Genomic DNA, 24155 nt, shown 5'->3' with positions numbered 1-24155 from the left:
AATTAATATATTGAATTAATTATAAAGTTCAAACAAATATAGATTTAATTAAGAAAATTTACATACCACAACTTATCTTAATTAACTATATACAATCCCTGTCCTTTTTGTTAATTACCTAATTTTTTTCTTAAAACGGTCAAATACATCCATAAACGCATAAATTTTTGGATACATAATTTTATAATTAAGTATCTTCCTTTGGTCTAGTTAATGTATTATGTATCTCAATCAAATAGTTTCAGAAATAGATGTATCTTAGTAATTAAAACTATGTATCTCATCTTCAACATTATGTATCTGGATGTTAGTTATGTATCCGAGCAAAAATATAATAATTAATAGTTACATTCTTAAGTTCAAATTATGTATCTAAACTTCAAATTTAGGTATTCGAATGCTGATTATGTATCCAAAAATTCTAAAAACAAGGGATTATTAATAATTTAGCAAAATTAGGGATAGATAATAATTAGGAGTAAACTTGTTGGGATTTATGTAAGATTTACTTTAATTAAAGTTCAATTTTTATTGGGTTATCCCATTAATTTAGGCTATAAATGACGAGTCCACTTTGCTAAGCTCAAGATGTCATCTTATTTTAGAGGCTCAATTAGGTGTCACGTGACAAATAACGTGACATACCAAGTCAAGTGAAGTAGACAATAGGATCATGCGACATGTCAAAATGATGCAGCATGCCCACTCAAATTCAAGGCTAATAAAAATGCGACACACATTCAAGTTGACATGTCTCAACCAATCAGATATGGTTATGTCACTTCAATCAGACTGACCGGAAAGAACTTCTACTTATCATGACTCTTCCCTTTCCATAACTATAAATAGGGGTTTCATAATTTTGAAAAAAGACCAATAATTCTAACAAGAAGCAAGAGAGAGTTTTAGGATCAAACATAACAAATTTCTCTACAAGCTACAATGCTTTCAAGATCAAACTCAAGGCTCTTGAATCCAAGTTCACAAGTCAAGATCAAATCATCAAATTTACAAATCAAGTTCAAATTCAAGATCAAGCTCGAAGCTTTTAAATTTATATTTAAAATGGCGAATCAGAGGATTTAAACACTGACATATTGAAATCAATAAAATATTTTTTGCGATATTTTCTTGTCCCGATTATTATTTTTGTGACTCAAATTTTATTATTTGTAATTATCTTTTAAATATAATAAATTTAGTGCTTTGAAAAATATATTGAGTGATAAATAATATTTAAAAATAAGGGTAAAATAGGTTATAAAGTGTAAATTATTTATTAATTTTTCAAACTGGATAAGTATTATATCTATTTTTAATATAGTGGATAAATATTATTGTATGAAGTGCATAGTTCATTGTGATGAAAATGTACATCAATTAAAATGTGGGTAAAAATCATTTTCCCCTTTTAACTTTATTTTAAAATCAACCCCATATTCTCCCCCTTTTTCCTACTTATCTTTTTTAAATACCTATTTTACCCTTACACTATTAATCTTTATTTTTCTTTACCTCTTTAAAATTATTATATTTTTATTTTTAATATATATAGTAATTTTTTGTAAATAAAAAGAAAATTATTTTCTAGACAAAAAAAGTGAGAAACATATATTAAGTATATAAGTTAGTGATGTTCTAAATGAAATAAATGACCACGATATGAAAATTTATTCATTAATAATAATTAAAATTGTAATATATATTTATACTAGTGAAAATAACAAATAAAAATAATGTTATAAACATATTTCAATGCATGTAATATAATAACATATAACATAAATTGAGATATATTATATACTAAATTAATTCAAAATTTTACTTATATTATAAATATATATTCCCTCTATTCACTTTTACTTGTCACTATTTTGCTTTTTGAGGTCAACTTGCATGAACTTTGACCAACATTTTAAGATGTATAATTCAATATTTAAATTTAAAATTTAGATGATCAGAAAATATATGAAAAATGCTATAAGTTGCAATCCTTCTTCGTATTAATAAAATGAAAAAATATATCTTAAAATATTTGTCAAAATTTCTACAGGTTGGCCTGAAAAATCGAAAAGTGACTAGTAAAAAAGAATAGAGGGAGTATATTGAAACTCATGTGCATATATATATATATATATATATATATATATATATATATATATTACACATACTAAATGCATGTAAAATAAGAGATAAGGTACAAAGTACCCCTAAATTATATCTGAAATTGTTTTAACACACTTAAACTCTAAGGAAGATCTATTACCACCTAAACTCATTTTTGTTGATCTGATTGTCAAGTATCAGAATATTTTTATATTTTTTTTGGGGGAGATGGAAAAGACTTGTGCGTTATCTCAATAAAATAACAATCATAAAAAAATAACATTAGCTTTTGTGGTAAGTTTATTAAAAAAGTTAAACTAAAAAATTTAAATAAAAATATATAAATACTTGACTAAAATAAATAATGTATACTATAAAAAGATATTGCTAATGCCAAAATTAAAATAAATATTGTCAAGAAAAAAAAAGGAAGAATACTTATTATTTAAAGTAAAGGAGAGTTTGATTTTTAAAGTAAACTTGAGGGAGTAAAATAATTTTCACCCATTAAAATGTATATAATTTCGTATATATATGCTGAGTTGGTTTTACGTGAGAAAAAGAAAATATTGAGTTTATCTAAGATATAGACAGTATTACTAGTAGTGAGTACTATTTTGGTAGATGCAGTCGATGGGGCCCGTCTTTAAAATAAGAAGCGGCAATTAATGGCACTGAAGGGGCATTACCGTTTTGTGATGCGGCAGCTTGATCCGATTTCTTTTCAGCAAAGCTACCAATTCCTCGAGATTATCCATAATCTTCTTCTTATACTCACTAATGAGTACGGATTAACCTTTTTTACCTTCGCTTTTTTAAGGTAGTATGGTATTTGTTGTTAAAAATTTTATTATAATATTCGTATTAATTAAATTTTTTAGTATTAAGATTTAAAAATAATTTAGAAAATACAAAATTTATATTAAGAATAAAGTATGAAAATATTATTTTTATATATTTTAAAAGTAGTAATAATAAAGTACAAATAAAATTTATTTGTACACGAGCAAAAGTAAACGTAGGGATTAATAGTTTTATTCAGCCACGAGTTCAGATACTACTTGAGACGTTTACTAAAAACAAAAGCTACTACCTGAGACAGAACGAACAGTATAAACATAAGTATAAAACCCAAAGGCTAAAAGGATGCCACACAATCAACGTGAAGGTAATGAATCTCCTAAACCCAAAGAAACTTGAATTAACACAATCAACGTGAAGATTATGGATAGAGAAAGAGAAAACCAAATGAATTGCTCCCTCAAAACTACTCCCCCCTTTCTTTCCTTCTATAATATAATTCTGTATATATACACACCTAAATCCTCCCACTAATTATTAATTCCTCTTTATAACTCTCAACATATTATTTAATTTCCTCTTCCAAAAATTGTTCGTAGAGAACGAAAGAGAGTTGAAATGGTGATGGAGGATAACGAGAGTTGTGGTAGTAGAGTGGTGGATTCAGCGCCGACGAATAGTCGGCAACAAAGAAAAAAGTTGGAGGTTTATAATGAGGTTCTTCGTAGACTCAAAGAGTCTAATAACGTTGAGGCTCAACAGCCTGGCTTTGATGATGAGCTTTGGGCTCACTTCAATCGCCTTCCTACTCGGTAACTCTCGATGTATTAACATATGACTGTTAATGTATTGGAATTGAGTTAATTGTGGTGTGGTTATATTTCATGAGATTTCTTCTTTTTTTGGTTGACACTTTTCATATTTTTGTCATTGTTATTTGGTTACTCTTTTGAGGTTATCAATTCTGGTTTTGTTCTGTTGGTGAATGTGAAACGTTTCAGATCGAAATAAAAGGCCGATGAAGCATGCCAATTTGCACCCGAAGTAGGTTCACAACCAAGAGGTGTCGGGTTCAAATTCCCCAGAGACAAAAAAATTAGGGAATTTCTTCCCATATATCTTAAGCCTTAGCCTTGGTGGAGAGAGTTACTTTGTCCAGTGGAATTAATCTAGATGCACAAAAGTTTACCTGGACAATACGGTCCTAAAAAAAGCATATCAATTTGCTTTTGTTGATAATTCTTCTGGTTTGCAGAAACATTCATAGATGTGCTAATGTGTGCTTTGGATGCAGAAAGTTGCAAATTATAGAAATAACTTTGCAAATAAGCTGCTGCACGGTTTTTCAATTGATTTACTTAGTAATTTGTTTCTGCTGGCTGCATATTTTTTCAATTGATTTTCTGATTAATTTGCTTCTGCATTTAAGGTATGCGTTAGATGTGAATGTTGAAAGTGCAGAAGATGTACTCACACACAAGAGGTTACTACATCTCGCTCATGATCCAGCTAATAGACCTGCATTTGATGTTCGGCTGGTGCAGGTTTAGTTCCTTTTGCAGAAAAGAATCTTGGTTTCAATGTGGTGTCAAATTAATAGCCACTAAATGTTCGTTTTTCTAGACTAATGGGATATTATTAGCTCGGTTGTTAGCATATTGTTATCATAAGTGCACGCATGATGCGTAGGAATATGTAAGGATTGACTTTTGTAAGGTAAAACATCTGCATCTGGAGAGGTATACTTTACCACACATTTCATTGAATAGAATTTTTCATTCTCTTTCACCTCTACACCTTCATTTTATGTTTTATCTGCATCCAATGAAGTCTCATGTTTCTGGTAATTTCATTTTAAAAAAATTCATTCCAATTGGTTCCTCCGAGACAGCACCAATTGCATGTTCTTCAAATCTTATGTTTTGCCTTGTTATTTTCTTCATTTCTAACTTAAGCTACTCGTAGTTGCGTGTTGAAACAAACGTGGCATTATGCAGGTTAGTCCCGTTCCTGATGGTAACCCAACAGATGCTGCTCCATTTAACTCTGCAAACAAGGAAATAAGCCGAAGGTACCTGAAAAAACTGTCTCACATAAGACATTTTACTGCCTTTAAGTACTGTTTATTCGATGCTTTGTCGCATCCTTCAAGTATTCCTTCAGTATTACCTTCAGCATTTGATTATGCTAAAATGTTCCCTCCATCTTAATTTGTAGTGGCCTTCCTCTACCTGCCTTTGGTTCTTCCCCTAATCTCGAAGCACTTGCTCTTGAAGCGAGCGAATCTGAAGTTCAAGATGAGGATGTTACTGTTACTTGTGGAAATTTGTTACGGTATACAGTCTTGAGATTTAAATTTGTTGTCTTACTGTATGTACGGAACTGCATTATCGCCATAGATGATACCCTCAAAAAGCTTAGAACAATCTGTACCCACTTTACTGCTGCACATCATTCGCATTGTTTTCCGGAATTTGTGTTTTTTTCTTATTCACTGTGATGCATATGCATGACTATCACTCGTTTGAAAATTATGACCACATTAATTCCATCAAGGTGGAAAGCATTTAAATTCTGCTCCCTTTTTCTGCATGCCTTTTCTGGTTATATTTTGGAGCTCATTCTAAACGTGGTACATAATTATGACAGGCCCATGCATGAAATTACGTTTTCAACTGACGACAAGCCAAAGCTCCTCAGCCAGGTAGTTGGATGTGCTTTGTTGCTTGATATACTAGTTAACAATATACTCGTCTTCTTGATAGAAATGTACACCCATGCTGGTATCGAGGTGGGGTCAAAAGTGAGCTTTGAATTGATAGTTAAGACTGCTCATGTTCTATGATTAAACCAATTTACCAACACATGATAGTCTTAGTTATTTCTGAATCTTAATGATTCCTTTTCTAGGTGCTGGGGTTTTCCTGTTGTGGGGGTGGGGTGGGTGGGTGGGTGGGTTTTTAGGGGGGGGGGGGGGGGGGGGTTATAGTTATTTGACCAACATTAGGTGACAAACAAACTTGGTTTTGGGGATTCAATAATTCATAAAAGTCTGCCTGATCTTTTAGGTTGTGATGTGGTACTGTTTGAAAGGCTTTGTTTTACGAACAACAATTTTTGTAGCTTATATTAGTTTGTCTATCGTTCAAATTTTAAAAATGTGAAGCATTAATGAATCCCTTTAATATGTGGCAGTTAACTTCATTACTAGCCGAGCTTGGGCTGAACATCCAGGAAGCACATGTATTTTCCTCTGTTGATGGATACTCCCTAGATGTTTTTGTTGTTGATGGTTGGCCCTATGAGGTATATTTTCAGCCATTATTTCATTGTTTGAATACTGTTCTGCTTTTAACTCGAGCTCCTAGTATATCTTTTCCCCTAATACAAAAACTGGTAGATAATGTAACATCTTTCACCTCTATTTAGCCTTTTCTTCTGTCCTTGCTTGGGTATGAAGTAAATATCTCTCCAACAGAAGTTATATAGTTGTTTCATGTTATTAGTTGGAATAACGAATTTTGATTACTTTTCATCTTCAATTTTTAGATTAGACAGAAGAAAGTACTGGTCCAGAAAGTGCTTATGGAATGGGGCACTTTGCTTAGTTGCTTACTAAGTAAACATTCAATGTCGTATTTTTATGCTTTTGCATAAATTAGTATCTGTCTTTCCAAAAAGAGTCAATAAGTGGCAATTATTACCATTTTAAAAGAGAGAATAAGTGGTGTGATGCTTATTTCAAATGCCGACTCTATCACTCAATTAAAGGTAAGGATGCTTTTTTTCCTGTGGTCTTATTTCTGGTGTTCTCTTGTCAGGAAATTGAGCTGCTTCGCATGGCACTGAAAAGGGAAATTCTGATGATTGAGGTATCTCCTGGTTTTGCCCTACCCAAGTTAAGCCAGTCAATTTTCAGGAAAATCCTTAAATTTGATGCTTCAAAACTAGAATACGTATATAGCAATCAAAATGATTTCATCAAAATTTTAAATTTAGCAAAACTGTTTTATTAATGGGGTTCTTTTTTAGTCTATGGCCAATTTCGTTCCTAATAGTGATCAGAGGTGGTCTTTTTGTTGGGACAAGCTGTTGGAAGTCTTATGCTAATTTATGTGCTTAGATATTTAACTTTCCACCTATATTAGTAGGGAAACTGTGAACTAATAAATTGGGTTCTCTTCCCATTCATAGACGTGAAACTTCCATGGATCTACTTGTATATTTTCTGAAAACGTCTTGAGGTGTAGCTAGTTTGAGTGCCCATATAATAGTTGCCTGTAACTTTGGTTCCAACATACCCTCAAACAAGTAATTCGCTGAAGGTCTGGTCCCCCTTCCCTCCAAAATATCCAGTGTGCTTAGACAAAAGATGTAAGCTCAACGTATATCTGCAACTGTTTTGCATTTGGATCCCCGTTAAATTCTCAGATGCTACTATACATGCTTCCCACCCTTTTTCTTGTTTTTGTTAAAAATACCTTCTCTGTATTTGGAGTTGATGGTATTGGAACATAATACTATTTCATTTATTAGAACTGTCCTTGATCTCCGAAGAGATTTCTGCTCTAAAAACATGGAGTAATTGAAAATGGTCTAGCATAGTGTTGGGTTCGTCGCATTTATTAGATTCAACTTTATGTTTGTGTCCTCGTTCTCCCTTGAGATCCTGTCAACGGTGAAACGAGCTATATCCCAGTTTATATTGGGCATGGAGATGAAAGGAAGAACTTGTTGTCTAAAATAAATCAGAGATATTTGTGTGGCTATAATCATCTCATTTAGGGTAAAATGAGAAGTTTAAAGTTTGAATTCTTACTAAATATAGAAAGGTGTGATTCTTTTGGGGACTGATTAAAAAGGAAAGAGTCACATAAATTGGGATGGAGGGAGTATTGGTTGTTAGATTTTCCCGCATTGGTTGACAGTGGGTTGTCTCCTTATCTAGGTTTGGGAAATTTTCGCCTCATGATCAGTCTTTTGGATTGACTTAGGCCCAAGATCCATTTTCTCAACAAGGTATTAGAGCCAAACTTATCCATATTTGCAATATAAGGTCCTCATGTTATGTTATCCCTGTTTCAGTTGCCCTGGGCTAGGTGTGCTGTGGGGGTGTTAAAGAGTCTCACATTGGCCCCCCATGTTATGTTATCCATGTTTCAGTCACCCTGGGCTAGGTGTGCTGGGGGTGTCAAGTGTCTCACATTGGCTGATGATATAAATTGTTGTTTCCTTATGTGGTCTTAGGAAATCCTCGTCTCAAGTGTGTGTTAGGCCCAAGGTCCATCTTTTTAGAATTATCTGCTGAATTAACTTATACTTTACCAATAAAAAATATCAGCTGAAATAGCTATGTCTTGTTCAGCTCTTGGCAAGGAATCATGTGTCAGCCGTGCGGTTATGCTTATGTAATCTGCTTCTACTTTAGGGCATCAATCCTTGTTCAGTTATAGGCATATAACACACATTATCAGGTCTCATTGTTTTCTTTCTGGATTTAATTCCTTCCGCTGGTTGCTCATCTGGTTATGTTTAATGAAAATTCCGAAATACAGTACCCATCTCCTAAAACACCAAAATTCTGAAGCTAAAATTGTACATGCCTGGAAAAATTGAAATTGTAATAAAAACACTTGCCTCCGTAATGAATAGATTTATTCCTTTTTACTCTTGATGAAATTCTGCAGTTACTCAGAGGTATATTTTGTTTCCATATTTCCATTCTTTTAAGAATATACGTTTCACCAGTTATTTTGTTGGGTCATATTTTAATATTGTTTAACTAGAGTAATGCAATGCAGAAATCTTCACCAAGTCAAAGTCCATCAGAATCTTTTAGAAAGGAGACAAAAACACTCATCAAATGTGAAGTTGATCCCGTGACAATACCTTGTGATGGCATTGATGTCTGGGAAATTGATCATCAGCTTCTAAAATTTGGCAACAAGATTGCTTCTGGTTCATATGGTGACTTGTAAGTTTGTCGTGCACGGACTCTTATTTATGATTCATTTTTTTTAGTTTCGAAGTAACTTAATCAGTTATCTGATTGTTTCAGATATAAAGGTACTTATTGCAGTCAGGAAGTAGCTATCAAAATCTTCAAATCTGAGCGCCTGAACACAGAATTGCAAAAGGAGTTTGCCCAAGAAGTTTATATCATGAGGTTTGTTGGATGTACCTTTGCAGGTTATGGCTGTTTTAGATGAACCTCGACTTCTTTCTATATGCTTAGCTTGGAAGTTATGGCTGTTTTAGCTGAACCTCGACTTCTTTCTATGTGCTCAGCTTATTATGATCCGACATCTCCATTCTTAGTTACCAATATCTTCTGTCTCTAATTTTTTTTATCCTGAGATTACTTTTGTATCTTGTAACGGAGGGAGATCTGTGTTGTTGCAATAATGTTGGGAGAACTGCTTTTATTTCTAATTTGGGTGAGAGCTGGTGCTCATGTTTCCTACTGCTTTTTACTGCTGCATGTACACGGGTTGACATGCATTTGTTCCCATCTTGCTGATTTATTTTACTTTCTTTTGCTTTAGGAAAGAGTAGCTTAAAGGAATAACAAATTGCTCATACTGAAGAGTCACTATGTTTCAATAACACTTTAGATTGCCATCGCTATCATCCTTAATCAATTAGCCAACTTTTCTCTCTTTTTCTATGCATTTGTTCTATTTTCCTTTATTGGATGCAGATGAGTGTGTTGGGTAGGCAAGGATCTATGTATAATTTCTAGATTTAATTTCTGACACTTCATTCTATTTTTCATTCTTGGGTGCAATTGTGAGTGTTGGTTAGGGAAGGACTATATATGATTTCAAGGATCTAATATATTTGACACTTCATTTTGCCTGTGCGTGCAGAAAAGTTCGCCATAAAAATGTTGTGCAATTCATAGGGGCATGTACTAAGCCTCCAAACTTGTGCATAGTGACAGGTATGTAAATATCTTAATCAGAAAAAGTTTTAAGCTTCAGATGCATATTTTATTTTGAAAGCGGCGTTGTCTTCCCCAAATGAGTTATCTTACTGATGGTTTTGCTTTTATTTCCTCGACTGTAGAGTACATGTCTGGAGGAAGCGTATATGACTATTTACACAAACAAAAGGGTAGTTTTAAACTTCCTACTTTGCTCAAAGTAGCAATTGACGTATCAAAAGGGATGAATTACCTGCATCAAAATAACATCATACACAGAGACTTGAAGGCTGCCAATCTACTGATGGATGAAAATGAAGTAAGATGTTATCTCAGTAAGCACAATAATGTGAATATTTGTTGTCTATGGGCTTGGTAGATGTTTTCAACTGTCTATGTGTATTAACAATATGTATGTTAAGATTGATTAATCGCGTAATCTGTATCAGTCCAATTTTTATCATGACTAACTGAATATGAGAGTGAATCTTACTTTGCTAAGTTCTATTCTGTGCAACTTATATTCAACTGTAAATACTGAAGGAGAGACAACCTCATAGTCCAAAGGCTTAGTTCTTCAATGGCATATTGGGTAGCCATTGGAGATGTCATCCCAAAATTGATTGGACTTATTTGGAAAAATTATCTCTACTTATCTTATTTTAATAATATTTCTTTTTGGCTCTTTTGCCAAATGAAATTATGTTCATCTTATTGATGAGCTTCTTGGACTTGGGACATATCCAAAATAAAGATACGAGAAAAATAACTTATGTTTGGGTTTAGGAGTTTCCATGAAAATTTCATGCATTGATTGTAAAATAAGATATGAGAACTATTAGAATATGAGTAGGAATAGAACAGTATATAGAATCCTAGTTGAAAAATGATTGTAATGTAGTGTCCTAGTTGGAAAAGGAGTCTAATATAGTGTCTATAAATAGAGCCTCAATATCATGATTTAGATACAACAATTCAATAATATTTTTCTCTTATATTTCTCACATGGTATCAAACCTCTACGATCTTAGTAGAGAATCAAAGAGCTTTCGCTGTCGGCAGACAGCTATAACCCATATATGCCGCCCGTCTGGCCAATGATCATGTTAGCAAAAGTTGGGTCACCATGCTTCTTTCCGATGGCTTCTCGTATCTAATTTGTATAGCACCGTGCATCCTTTTAGTGTCTACTTTCTCATTTCTGATTTGGGTAGCACCATGTGTTTTTTCGGTGACAACCTTCTCATATCTGATTTGCGTAGCACCTTCCGACCCTACCCATATTAATTTCTCTTTTCAATAGGGTTGTGCCGTCATTCCGACCATACCAATATAATTTCTATTTTCAAGTAGGGTTGTGCCACCATTCTGACCCTACTCATATAATTTCTCTCTCTCAGTAGGGTCGTGTCATCATTCCGACCCTACCCACATATTTTTTTTTCTATTTCAGCCATCAAATCTAATAATCCGACATGTGAGCATGTACTGGCTAATTTTTCGGTGACTTTCTTGTTCAAGATATGCTCATCTCTTGATTTCGAGATGACCCATATATTTTATACCAGTTTCCGACAATTTTCCAGCGACAAATTGACTTTTTGGCGACGTTTATTACTTTTTCAATCACTCTTTCAGTGTGTTCCTGTTTAAGCTGAGGTCTCCTAGATGTCCAGAGCTGTCCTTACTAGTTTTCTTATATTTTCACCAAGTCCTCAGTGATCCTCGTATTAATTACATTCATAACAAGCTTGGTACATATGCCTTGTATTGCACCAGCTTGAGGGGGATTGTTAGAATATGAGTAGGAATAGGAATAATATATAGAATCCTAGTTGGAAAAGGATTGTAATGTAGTGTCCTAGTTAGAAAAGGTGTCTAATGTAGTGTCTATATATAGGGTCTAATAATTTAGATACAGCAATTCAATGACATTCTTCTCTTATATTTCTCACAAGAACTTAGCAAGATCTTTTAGTTTGAGCTTTATCGTGAAATTTCAAGTTTCATGGGGTAGCCAGAACCAGAACGGCATGCTTAGAAATATATTTGAGGCTGAAGAAAATATAAGGCTATATCTATATCTTGTTCAAGAATGAGAAGGGAAAGAAAAGAGGGAGGGCCTAAACCCTTCCCAACGCTTTCGAGGATAGGGGAAAATGCGCTTCTCGTTATTTTCCTACGAATTTAGCAGGTAAGCTGTAAGCAGTTTCCTAATTTGAAGCGAGTCAAAGAGAGAGGAATTAATACTTCAAGGCTGATAAGTACAAGTTTACAATATACAATACAACACATGGAAAAACTCAATGCGACGAAGCAATCAAAATCTTTATAGTCTGAAAACCCTTTTAGTAAAAAAAATTGGAAGGTTCAAAGAGGTTGACATGATATGCTTTGATGTTTACTTTCAGTTACCTCCTAGTCAGATGATGTACAATAGCTCTACCTCTCTCTATTGTACTAGTCTAAGACTGTAATGAGAGTGTGCGAAATGAATTTAGGCTGTAACTTTCCCTTTCAACTCTTTAGTTTTCATCAAGTTTTGTGAGTACAGTTTGATTAGAATTAAACTCTTTGGTGAATTTGCTTGGAATAACCAAAATATTCTGAATTTTTTTGACTTGGTTTGTTTGGTTGTACCGTTAGTACCTTTTATTGGACTTCGAATTAGTTCATCCTCTCAATCTTTTGAAATCAGGTGTTGGTAAATTTTGAGTGTGTAAGTTGTATTTTCAGTTGTTTGCACTCGATACTCGACAGTCTGTTTCTGTTTTCCTACTTGTAGCATACAAGCTTTTATTTTCTAAATTTCTTGAAAATTATATGCGTCATGTCCCTTTTCCTACTGCAAGGACCAAAATGAGCTTGCCAAAGCATGTAATGGCAGACTATCATTTTTCTCATCAGCTTTCATTTTCTAAAGTCCTTTCATCAATTTTCATTTTTTTTTTGCTTAGTTTCATCTAGCCACTATGCTAACACAACATATTCTGTTTCATATCAAGCTTTACCAAGCACTCTATTATTTCAGGTTGTTAAAGTGGCTGATTTTGGTGTTGCCAGAGTGAAGGCACAGACTGGTGTCATGACGGCGGAGACTGGGACTTATAGATGGATGGCCCCTGAGGTATGCTTTAATATCAACAGTATATTTGGTCTTGCAACTACCTAATCTAGCACAACCTTAAGCAGGGAGTAAGCTGTGAGAGGGCAAATTGTGATGCAGATCTTAAATTTAACACAGTGCATATTAGGGATCAACCCAAAGTAGGTGATGTTATAAGAGGAGAGTCAGAGAGGGAGGGATAGAGAGAGGAACTATTGCTTCACACAGTTGGTCATTGTACTTGGTTGAACGCCTCTAATCTAGCTTTTAGACTGGAATTTGCTTCTAATGGAAAGGTCAGATTCTAAGGGAGCAGATTAAACTTTTAATTTCAGCATTAACTGTGGCTTCAGCTTAATTTTAATTCAATTTATAAATATTTTGTTTTAGCAGTTTCAGCACTCATATCCTTGTAGAATATTCTTCAGTAACTTGTATGTAATCCAATTTATGCGACAACTGTCACATTAAACCTGTGACTATCTTCCCTTGATCTGGTACAGGATTATTAAATAATGCTCCTCCATTAAGTTCTGGTATGTCCATTGTTTGTCAACCTCGGTGGAATTTTATCAAGAGAGGTTCCAGCCTATAGACGAAGTATAGAAGGCTTTCTTTTATTTTCTTAAGGTCTTTGTTAAGTTCCTTTGCTTTACCCAAAGAAAATATGTGCATTAGCATTTTGTTTGATTAGGCCAAAAGTTGGGTCGATAACAAAAACTCGACATGACATCTATTTGAAAAGTAGACCAAATACCATGTATTTGTCCGAAACAAATAAGAAAAAAAAAATATTTTGGTGGGTTATAGGGTCAGATAAACTGCTTCTTCTATCAGCCTGTAGCTTTTTATGCTGAATAGCTTTCTTTTGATAACCGTGGTGTCCAGGCAGCTTGTTTTACACCCTGACTAATTCCACATGGCACATGATACCTGCTACCTTCCACCGGCATAGAAATAGGGTAATGCATGATGGCTCTTTTCAAAGAATCTCCATACTTCAATAGACGTAGGTTTATTCTCTAGAGCTCTGGATCTTTGCATAAACTGGTGGGAAAGGATTAACTAGAAGCCTGGTATTGGGAGGTTAGACTTTCATATCCCACAACAGAGCCCAATATCCCTGTCTATTTAATCCCCATTTTGGGTACCAGAAATAATCTACATCAACATCATCATACACGGTATAATCCCACAAGTGAGTACAGGAAGAGTAGGATGTATCCAACGCAGGATTGTACAACAACAACAACAACAAACCCAGTGTATTCCCACCTAGTGGGGTTTGGGGGGTAAGATGTACGCAGTCCATACCTCTACCTCTGACGAAGTAGAAAGGCTGTTTCCGATAGACCCCCGGCTCAAGGCACGAGATACCACACAAACACATAGTAAAGCACAGAAGCAGATTACATAAATCCAACGCAGGATTGTACCAAAAAATAAAACAACAAACAACAAAGATACATTGTTACTTGTTAAAGTAAAAAAAGAATAGCAATATACAAGACAAGTGCAACAACAGAGAGTAATACACATTGAAGAATAAGAAACTGTATGATAACTAAATAATATTACTTAAAAAGAAGAGCAGATGCCGCTAGTTCCCTGCCTCTCCTACAAAAATTGCGACAACACCCAACTAACTACTAATTTTCTACCCTAATCCTCGATCATACCTTCTATCTAAGGTGATGTCCTCAATTAGCTGAAGTTGTATCATGTCAGGTATAATCACCTCCCCCTAGTTCTTTAACCAACCTCTACATCTCCTAATTCGTATTGCAACCAATCTCTCAAACCTCCTCGCAGCTCATCTTCACATGCCCGAACCATTTTAGCGTCACTTCCTTCATCTTGTCCGCCATGGAGGTCACTCCTACTTTACCCTATATAACTTCGTTTCTAATTTTATCTTCCTAGTATGTTCACACATCCATCTTAGCATCCTCATCTCCGCTACTTCTATTTTTTGAACGTGGACGTTTTGACTTGCCAACACTCCGCCCAATATAACAATGTTGATCTAACCATCGCTCTGTAGAACTTACCTTTAATTCTTGGCAATACATTTATCGCTGAAGTACCTAGAGGCGAGCCTTCATTTCACCCATTCCACTCCACTACGGTGGTGACGTCATTGTCATTCTCCCCCTTTCGTTAGATAATTGGAGATTTGGAAAGAGAAGATGAATTAATTGTTTCCAAATCTGAAGATTTTTTTTTTTTGAGAATGTAACGTTTGTATTACAAACCGGCACTTAGGTAGTGTTGAACACCCCTTTACAAATGTATCTAATTAAATAAATAAAAAGCTCCTCAACCTAGCAAGAATCTAAAACTTCTAGGATGTCTTCAGCCTCTACAGTGGAGCTTTTTATACACCAAAAACAAGAAAGCAAGATACAGTCAGTTTTGATCTGTTGTAAAGTTCTGCTTCTATCTTCAAAACTTCTGGCATTCCTTTCCCTCCAGATAGTCCACCAGATACTAGCTGGAATGATCCTCCAGTAAGCCCTATTCTTTGCTCCCATTCCTGCTTCCTCCTAGCTAGATAGAGTGTCAACAATTGTGCTAGGCATTACCCAGTGTATGCCTCTGAGATTGATGAAAATCTTCCATAGCTGGTCAGTGATCCTACAATGCAAAAATAGATGTCCCACTGTCTGCGCTGCCTCTCCACACAAGCAGCAATTTGTGACTAAAATTATATTCCTCTTTCTCAAGTTCTCGTGTGTTAGTACATCCTCCTTTGTTAGCAGCCATGAGAAGCATGCCACCTTTAGGGGAATTTTAGAATTCCAGATTTGTTTCCAAGGCCACCTGCCAGATTGTGTCATTGACCTGTTTAGGAACTTGTATCCGGAGTTAACTTTGTTAGTTCCATTGCTTTGTTCATTACACCGCATTATGTCCCTCTCCTTTAATTCCTTGGAATGATTCAAGCACTTTAAAGAAAATTCAACCATTCTTGGAATTTCCCAATTATTCATACTCCTCCAGAAGCTTAAGTCCCATCCTTGTGAAGACCACAAATCAGCCGCTGACTTATCCTTGTGTTGAGCTAGTTCAAACAAGTCGGGGAACATTTCTGAAAGGCTTCTATCACCTAACCACCTATCTTTCCAAAAATTGGTCTTGCTACCATCATAGACTTTGATGGTGGTGTGGCTTCGCCTGATATGCAACTAACTCCTGATTGACCTCCAAACTGTTACGCCATAAGGGTTGGTTGCTGCCTTAGAGACCCAACCATCCTCCCCATATTTCATCCAGATCACATTCTTCCATAGAGATTGAGATTCATGAGCATATCTCCATAACCACTTTAGTTTCAAAGCTTTGCTCTGATTCTTCAAGTTTTTGATACCCAAGCCTCCCTGCTTTTTACTGGTTATGAGTACTTTCCACTTCTCAAGGTGATACCTTTTTTCTGATTTTGTTGCCTCGCCAAAAAAGGCTCTCCTGATTCTGTCCAGCCTCTGTACAACACTTGCTGGGATGGGATAGGAAAAGGGTTGGGAGAGCATCAAGGACTGTATTGATAAGTGTAAGTCTGCCTCCCATTGATAAGTATTGTGCTTTCCATCTAGACAACTTTCTTTCACATTTTTCTAGCACATTATCCCAGCTTTCGATTGACCTTGATTTAGCCCCTAGAGGCATCCCTAAGTAAATAGAGGGTAGGGTTCTCACTTCACCACCCAAAATTGAAGCCAAGTATACTATGTTTGATACAGGATTGATGGGGTAAATATGACTCTTACGCCAATTGATATGCAATCCTGAAATTCCTTCAAAGAGTACCAGGATAACTCTCAAGTATTTCAACTGTTCTTCATTTGCCTCGCAAAATATTAGGGTATCATCGACATATTGAAGGTGAGTCACCTCCAGATATCTTGCATTATTGGTTCCCACCTCAAAACCGGATATCCATCCGTTGTGTTTTGCTGTCTTTATCATATTATTAAGGCCCTCCATGGCTAGAATAAATAAGAAAGGAGATAGAGGATCTCCTTGTCTTATACCCCTTTGGGCTGCAAAGAAACCTTCGGGTGCCTGTTAATAAGGACAGAAAACTTCACACTGGAGATACAAAAGTTGATCCATCTAATCCACTTCTCACCAAATCCAATTCTTCTAAGTATATTCAACAAGAAACCCCAGTTAACATAGTTAACATGGTCATAAGCCTTTTCTATATCCAGTTTACTTAGAATTGCTAGCTTTTTTTGTGTCATTCTGGAATCCACTGCCTCGTTTGCTATCAATATAGCATTCATGATCTGTTTTCCTCTGATAAATGTGATAAATGTCATCTGTTGAGAATCTACCAGCCTGTCCATTGCCCCCTTGATTCTTTCAGGCAGTACTTTCGACAGTAGCTTGTAGAAGCTTCCTATCAAGCTGATTGGTCTGAAGTTCTTCAACTCTTTGGCCCCTTTCTTCTTAGGAATCAGAGCAATATATGTGGCATTGAAACTTTTCTCCAACATCTCATGTTCATAAAAGTTATGGAATGCATCCATGATGTCACTCTTTACCACATCCCAACACTTCATAAAAAAAACCCATGGTGTAACCCTTCGGTCCAGGAGCCTTATCTATTGCACACTTTTTCTAACAACTGTGTACTTCCTGTTCCTCAAACCTACCTTGTAGTTGGGTCTTTTCTGTCTGAAATTGTTGGGCAGTTAATCATGTTCCCTGTTGGTCTCCACGTTACCGTCTCTGTATACAATTTCTTGTAAAAGTGAATAATTCCCCCTTAATTCTGTCTGGCTCCTTCACAGTTTCCCCTTGGATTTCTAAGAGATCAATACAATTGTTTCTCTTGTACGCATTTGCTGCATTGTGGAAAAATTTAGTGTTGTTGTCGCCCTCTTTCAACCACAAAATTCTGGACCTCTGTCTCCAAGCAGTTTCCTCGTTCTTGATTAACTCTTCATACTCTAGAAATGTTGTTGCCTCCTCTTCTGCCTCCTTCTCAATAAAAGCTCTGGACTCCCTACGGAATCCAACCTTGCCATTTTGTTGAGCAAAGTGCAAGCTTCCTTTTTCCTCTTTACTCCATTCCTTGAGCTTTCCTTTCAAGACTTTTAACTTGCAGGCTAGTATGTAATCAGGTTTACCATCGAAAGTAAAGGAATTCCACCAAGTGCTGATTCTATCTGTGAATGTCTGTGAAGCTCTCTTTGTTTAACTACCAATTTTCAAACTTAAATATGACTTATTCTTGTCCCAAGGACCACATTGAAAAGCTATAGGAACATGATTTGAGGCCATTCTCTGCAAGAACAGTTTGTTTCACTTTGCTGAATTGTTCATTCCATTCAGAGGAAAATAAAATTCTGTCTATCCTTTTAGCTGAGGTGTGCATGTTGCCTTTGAACCATGTAAAAGTACCACCCTCTAGTGGCTGGTCAATTAGTTCCAAATCTTCTCTAGTGTCTGGAAATTCTACCATATTTGAAGATCTTCTCTGTCAGTTTCTTTTTTCAGAAGGGAATCTGCATACATTGAAATCCCCACATACTGCCCAAGGTCCCTTCATTAAACCTCTAAAAACCCCTAACTCATCCCACACCTCTCTTCTTTCCACCTTATCATTTGGAGCATAGACCCCTGTTATGTGGCAATTAAAATTCTGTAACAAAGCTTTAAAACTGCAGGTTAGTGTGTGGACCCCTGTTTCTAGTACATCTCCCTTCCACACTCTACTATCCAACAACATGATTATTCCTCCCCTTGTACCACTTGCTTCCAGATGGGCATACTGAATCCATCTCCCTCCCCAAATTTGTTTAACTATTTCTTGGATATCTCCTTGCAGTTCAGTTTCCTGCAAATAGATAATATCGGCCCTCCAGTGTTCTATAAAATTTGTCACCACCCTCCTCTTTCCCCCATCATTTAATCCCCTAACATTCCAAGACACCAAATTGAGCTTCATGACTCAATTTGTGTACGCCCTTTCCCCTTATTCTTGCCCTCATTGCTTTTAAATTTAACATCAAAGGAGACATTTGCTTATAACAGTTCTTTGTTCTTGAAGGTTATAGAACACAAGCCATATGATCACAAAGCAGATATTTTCAGTTTTGGGGTTCTGTTATGGGAATTGATGACTGGAAAGGTATTTATCTGCATTCTGTAGTAGTTAAATTTTTTATTTAGTTACTTTTTCTTTTTTGTGTTGTTTGGTTGTATTTATCTCTTTATTTGGCTACCAGCTTCCATATGAGTACTTGACCCCACTACAAGCTGCCATTGGAGTGGTCCAGAAGGTACGATATATTATCAAATGCGACCATGATGGTTGGATGCATATTACTTGTGCCTACATAAGCATGCAGATGCATATTAAAGAAAATACATATATGATGGTAGTTCTTTCTAATGGATTTCAGGGGCTGCGACCAACTATTCCCAAACAAACTCATCCAAAACTTTCCGAGTTACTGGAGAAATGTTGGCTACGAGATCCAACACTGAGACCTGATTTTCCTGAAATAATAGAGATATTGCAGCAAATTGCAAAGGAGGTATGTGCTAATTTTCCTGTACATTACCCAATCAATCCTATCATAATTGTTGTTTCAGAGAAAAGTAGTGTGAATACATACTACACAAACGATTGATAGATTAGAAGACATTAATCGACTCGCCAGCGAAAACATACGTCCTTTAGTCAAGTTCCAATGCATAGAGGTAGATGAAGGCATTGTTTTTTTTTCCTTTTGTGTTTGCCAAAAATCAAGCTGGCAAAAGGAATGGTCACTTTTCATGATGTCGAACAATTTTGACGCCCATAATGTGAATTTGTAATGAGCGGTTAATTTAAGGATTTTCCCCCAATCTTCAGCATCCAAATTCCAAAATCACTTTCCTTCTTTCTTATTGTTACTGTTATGTAATTGTCATGTAGATGTACTTATTACTGCTTTGGTTTTAGGACCTGTTGGCCATAAATTTTCCAAGTAATTTTTGGGGAAAAAATTGGCAAATTTAGTTTGGCCATATAGAATTTGTCAATTTTTGGCAAAAAAACCAAGATCCCAAAACTAGAAAAAAGTGATTTTTGGGCCAAAATCTTGATTTTGGATTCTTTTCAAAATTAAAAAATTACTCCAAACTTTTGAAACCCACTAATAATTACTTCAACTGTAATCTATCTACTCGACCAACCCCTCATTAAACCGTTCCTTTCTTGTTGATGGCTCTTTCTTGTGGCTCTGTTTATGCTTAAAAAGAATTCAACTATTGCAGTACTAGGGTAATTGATGCTTGTACCTTTTTTTGTTGGTTGGTGAGTGAAGTAAATATATTAGTAGTAGTTTTTTATTAAAATACTGTGTTATGATTTTGGATAATGTAGTATCTAGTTTATTATAAAATGATAATGCTATATCAAACTTATGGGTATTTTAATCAACTTTTAGAACTTCTGGGTATAAATCATATTTCATGTTTTTTTTTTTTCAAACGAATGAATATGTTTCTCAAAATCGATGGTCAAACACATGTTGAAACTTTACCCTAACGGACTTGCCAAAAATATCTGAGAATCTATGGCCAAACACTAGCTTAATAATATTTCAGAAGTCCCCAACTTCTCCTTATGTGAAGACGTGTTAAAACATTAACATCCTATTAACATTTTCTATTGGTCAGGTTGCGGATGAGGAAGATGATCGTCGCAAGGAGAAGCCCTCTGGAGGATTCTTTTCAGTCCTCAGACGCGGACACCATTAAGTAGATACACTTATAGAAAATGTTGATAAAAAATTATAATCTGATAACATGCATCTAGCTTCTTTATCCATATTGTACAGATTTTTTCATGATGTCATTTTCAATAGAAAGTTTTTGCTAATCTTTTGAGATATCCTTCTTTAGGTGGTCATTCGTTCTTTCAGCATTTTCTTCCTTGTGTTCAAGAAGCTTATCCAGAAAGACGAGGCCATCTGAAAGGCAAATCGTGTACTTCTACGACTTTTGGAGCTTATGCTATTTTGTCAACCTCATCCTTAGCTAGGTCATTCTCTTTAACAATAGTCATAAAAGCTAAGATGTGCTCGTGCAGATCCTTTGTTCTGTCGTACTTTGGTATATTCAGCTGAACCTTCTCGGAATAGATTGTGGTTTCGCGATGGCCTTGTATAGTAATTGTGCGTAAGTTGAGAATTCGGTTTCTTTAAAAACGGGATTGCCACTGGGATCTTATTCATGCGAGTGTGTAATTCATTCAAACTCGATGTAAGTTCATCCCTAATAGATTCCCGCACATATTCTAATCTCAGAACTGCTTCCTGACCTATCGGCTCTATATTCTCCTGAACGTGCCTTAGTTTCGGGACTGATTACTGAATTTCTCGATGGTGTGGACGTTCTGGGGGCGGTGGCGGCAATCCATGTATCCCAGTTTTATTAGAAGCCATCATGATCAACACCTTTTATAATTTCATCACTCTTTGTTCCTAGATGGATGTATGTGGTCATTATAGACATTGTCAAAATCTCTGAAGCCTCTTTGAGGTCGTTCATATTCGATCAGCCATTGTTGCTCTAGGTGATTCTCTGCCTCATTGAATGTACCTTGGGAGTTCCTTCTCTCAGGCCCGTTGTGCATTTTCATTTGTCAGATTTACAATTTCTTGATGGACCACTACCGCATTAATAGCGGTAGAGCACTTCTCATGATAACCGGAATGGTCCTGGATAACATTATGGAGGAACACTTTTGCCACGTTTCCCTCATTGTTGTTCACTATTGCCATAAGTTATCTATGAAAACAAACGTATCTAAGCAGGTAAATACATAGAATAGTGAGTTAAATCAATACCACTATTGTCCCAACTCCGCATCGGGTGTCAAACTGTTTATCTGAAAGTCAGTAGAATTGAATCTGCCATGAGGTCACGGACATGTGGGTCGATTTAATTTGAATTTTAGAGATTAAACGAGTTCCGGAATCGAAGGTTGATTATGTATGTGTTCTTGAGAACGAAGTCTCAGTTAATTAATCCAAGTGAGAAAAATTTGTAGCGCAAGAATATCAGTCTTGCATTGTATTGCAAAAATCCAATTCTCGACAAGTGAATGAAGCAACTATTCATAGACAATGAACCAACAAGAATGCTCAACTTTTACTACTTGAAAATCCTCTCTCTGGCTGACCCCCCATGAGTACACCTAACACGCCGCCGACAACCGCCACGATCCCACCGGAACTCCCCAATCCTCGAGAATCTAGTACGGAAATTGAAAACCCAGCTACACATCCTTCAAAAATGTTCTTCTCAACAACAACAAAAAAGAAACCAACCGTTCTTATAGCATCTATGATGGACAACCGTTGAACAAGTCTGAGAACGATGAAGACGCCATCGAACTAACTGAACAAGAAAAACGAAGGATCCACCAACCATGGAGCCTGTCAGTAATCCTGTAACACCCTGTATTTCCCTAGCATAATGTAAGTCCTAGTGCATGAGTATTCATAAATAAAAATTTGAAACACTCATCATTTTTCAGTTTAGAGCCTGCCATTGCGTAGGAAATTCAATTAGCTTTGCAACAATATAAAATTCGCAGAAATCCGATAACCGGGTAAGAAGTTATGGCGATTTTAAGTTTCAGTCATTAAACATCGTTTATTTTAACCCTTAACGTATCGCAGAGACAGTCCAAATGACAATTGTCAATTTTCAGTGTGACTCCGCGATGTTGGCGCGTCGCAGAGTAGGCCAATTTCCAGTTTGGCAATTTCCAGTGGGCCTCCGCGATGGTGGCGCGTCGCGGAGGTGGCCAAATTGACACTTCAAAGGATTAACGCATAGCTCCGCGTCGCGGTGTTCGTCTAGGTCCCAATTATCCCTTTTTTCAGTGGCTTGGCGCTATAGTGGTGCGTCTCGCCAAGGCAAAAAATCGGGATCTTCAGTTTCAACTTTCGTTTTTAAATATGGTCCGGGGTATTTGGGTCTTTTTTTCACGGCCCTAATTAATTTTAAAACACGAAATTTAACCCGTAAACACCCTATGTAGCTATCATTATTTCAATTCCTCACACAATCAAAGATCCCCTTTTCAAGAACAAGAAACCCTAACTCTCAAATTCAAGGCCAATCCTCAAGAACTCACCCAAAACTTCAAAAATTCACTATCCCAGGTATGTTAGATGTTCATCCATGGAGTCGAAATATCCTATTTTAATTACCAAGTTATAATCTTTTCAAGCTATTTGATTTTAAATTATGATTTCACCCATGAACCTGCATGTATTGTTGATTTTATACCATGTTATCATGAAATTATTGATATTATTCAATCCTCTATGTTTTTATATTATTATTTATTGAATAAAACCATGATTTAGTACTATTATGTTGAATTCATGCTATTTTTATATGTTCCATGACATTCCTATGATTGTTTTAAACCCTGAACTACAAGTATTTGATAAAATGCCTACAAGAGTGATTGATTTAAATAAAAGCCTTCATGTTTTGTCTTTCAAGCTTTAGTGTCATTTTACTATTATTGTTTTTGAATACCCGAAATCCATAGCTTTTTACTTAGTCTAGTATCTGTATATTATAGAATAGTCTTCAGAACATACTATGAGCATTATCAGAACAGTCAGTTACCAGTCAGATGAACTTAGAACAGTCTAGTATTCCAGTGTCTTTCAGTTGGGAGTAGGATTTAGCACCGAGCGAGAGTAGGGATGGCGGATTCCCCGTTAGATAGGCAGAGTCGTTAGTAGCAATTCCTATACTTTAGAACTACGTAGTCAGCTTAGGGTATGAGAAATCACCCGTCAGATTAGGCTTGACTATCTCGCAGGGTCACCCGTCAGTTCAGGCTTGACACCCTTAGTCCTTGGGACATTATATCAGTTTAATAAATCCACACAACTATGTTAGTACCCGTGGGACGATATTAACACCCTTTCAATTAGGGTTACAAGTTGGACCCCGATTAGCTCAAATTAGGGAATGTCGATTAGATGATACCTCCCACTGTATCAGATATTGTAATACCTCGTACTTCTACGTAGCTTAAAATCATCCCAAAAATGTTAAATACTTGCTTTAAAAGATGAATCCACTTTTATACACGTGGAACTTTCAAGATTTTAACTTTTGATTATGTGAAAAATTGAATAATCTTTCCATCGATACCAAATTCGCCTAAATCTGGTATCGGGG

At 35.8% G+C, this 24155-nt stretch overlaps 1 protein-coding gene across 4 annotated transcripts; it reads left to right on the top strand.

The window, feature by feature from the left end:
• The first annotated feature begins 3209 nt into the window (after window positions 1–3209).
• On the top strand, window positions 3210–20827 carry LOC107845747 (serine/threonine-protein kinase STY46). 4 transcript variants are annotated; one of them, XM_016690223.2, is made up of 16 exons: window positions 3213–3719; window positions 4337–4451; window positions 4905–4978; window positions 5125–5241; window positions 5557–5611; window positions 6103–6213; window positions 6729–6779; window positions 8709–8881; window positions 8966–9073; window positions 9777–9850; window positions 9976–10151; window positions 12864–12959; window positions 18997–19077; window positions 19175–19228; window positions 19352–19486; window positions 20616–20827. In XM_016690223.2, the coding sequence occupies exons 1-16, from the start codon at window positions 3526–3528 to the stop codon at window positions 20694–20696; spliced, it is 1695 nt and encodes a 564-aa protein (XP_016545709.1). In that variant the 5' UTR covers window positions 3213–3525; the 3' UTR covers window positions 20697–20827. The 4 variants fall into 4 exon arrangements, 2 of the variants coding, with proteins under 2 accessions (XP_016545709.1, XP_016545711.1); XR_007045878.1 differs by lacking the exons at window positions 19352–19486; window positions 20616–20827 and adding an exon at window positions 13025–13234 and having other exon boundaries at window positions 3210–3719; window positions 19175–19229; XR_007045879.1 differs by lacking the exons at window positions 19352–19486; window positions 20616–20827 and adding an exon at window positions 13059–13234 and having other exon boundaries at window positions 3212–3719; window positions 19175–19229.
• The last annotated feature ends 3328 nt before the right edge of the window (window positions 20828–24155 follow it).

Source organism: Capsicum annuum, chromosome 10, assembly GCF_002878395.1.
Source record: "Capsicum annuum cultivar UCD-10X-F1 chromosome 10, UCD10Xv1.1, whole genome shotgun sequence".
Lineage (NCBI taxonomy): Eukaryota > Viridiplantae > Streptophyta > Magnoliopsida > Solanales > Solanaceae > Capsicum > Capsicum annuum.
The sequence above is the reverse complement of the archived record's forward strand: the minus strand, read 5'-3'. Positions and strand labels throughout refer to the sequence as shown.

What these genes read in the sequence shown, in the direction of transcription:
- LOC107845747 (XM_016690223.2), top strand. Translation starts at nt 3,526, where the DNA reads ATGGTGATGGAGGATAACGAGAGTTGTGGTAGTAGAGTGGTGGATTCA. An exon ending in ACTTGTGGAAATTTGTTACG is followed by an intron (nt 5,242 to 5,556) that starts GTATACAGTCTT and finishes TAATTATGACAG; the next exon opens with GCCCATGCATGAAATTACGT. An exon ending in AAACTTGTGCATAGTGACAG is followed by an intron (nt 9,851 to 9,975) that starts GTATGTAAATAT and finishes CCTCGACTGTAG; the next exon opens with AGTACATGTCTGGAGGAAGC.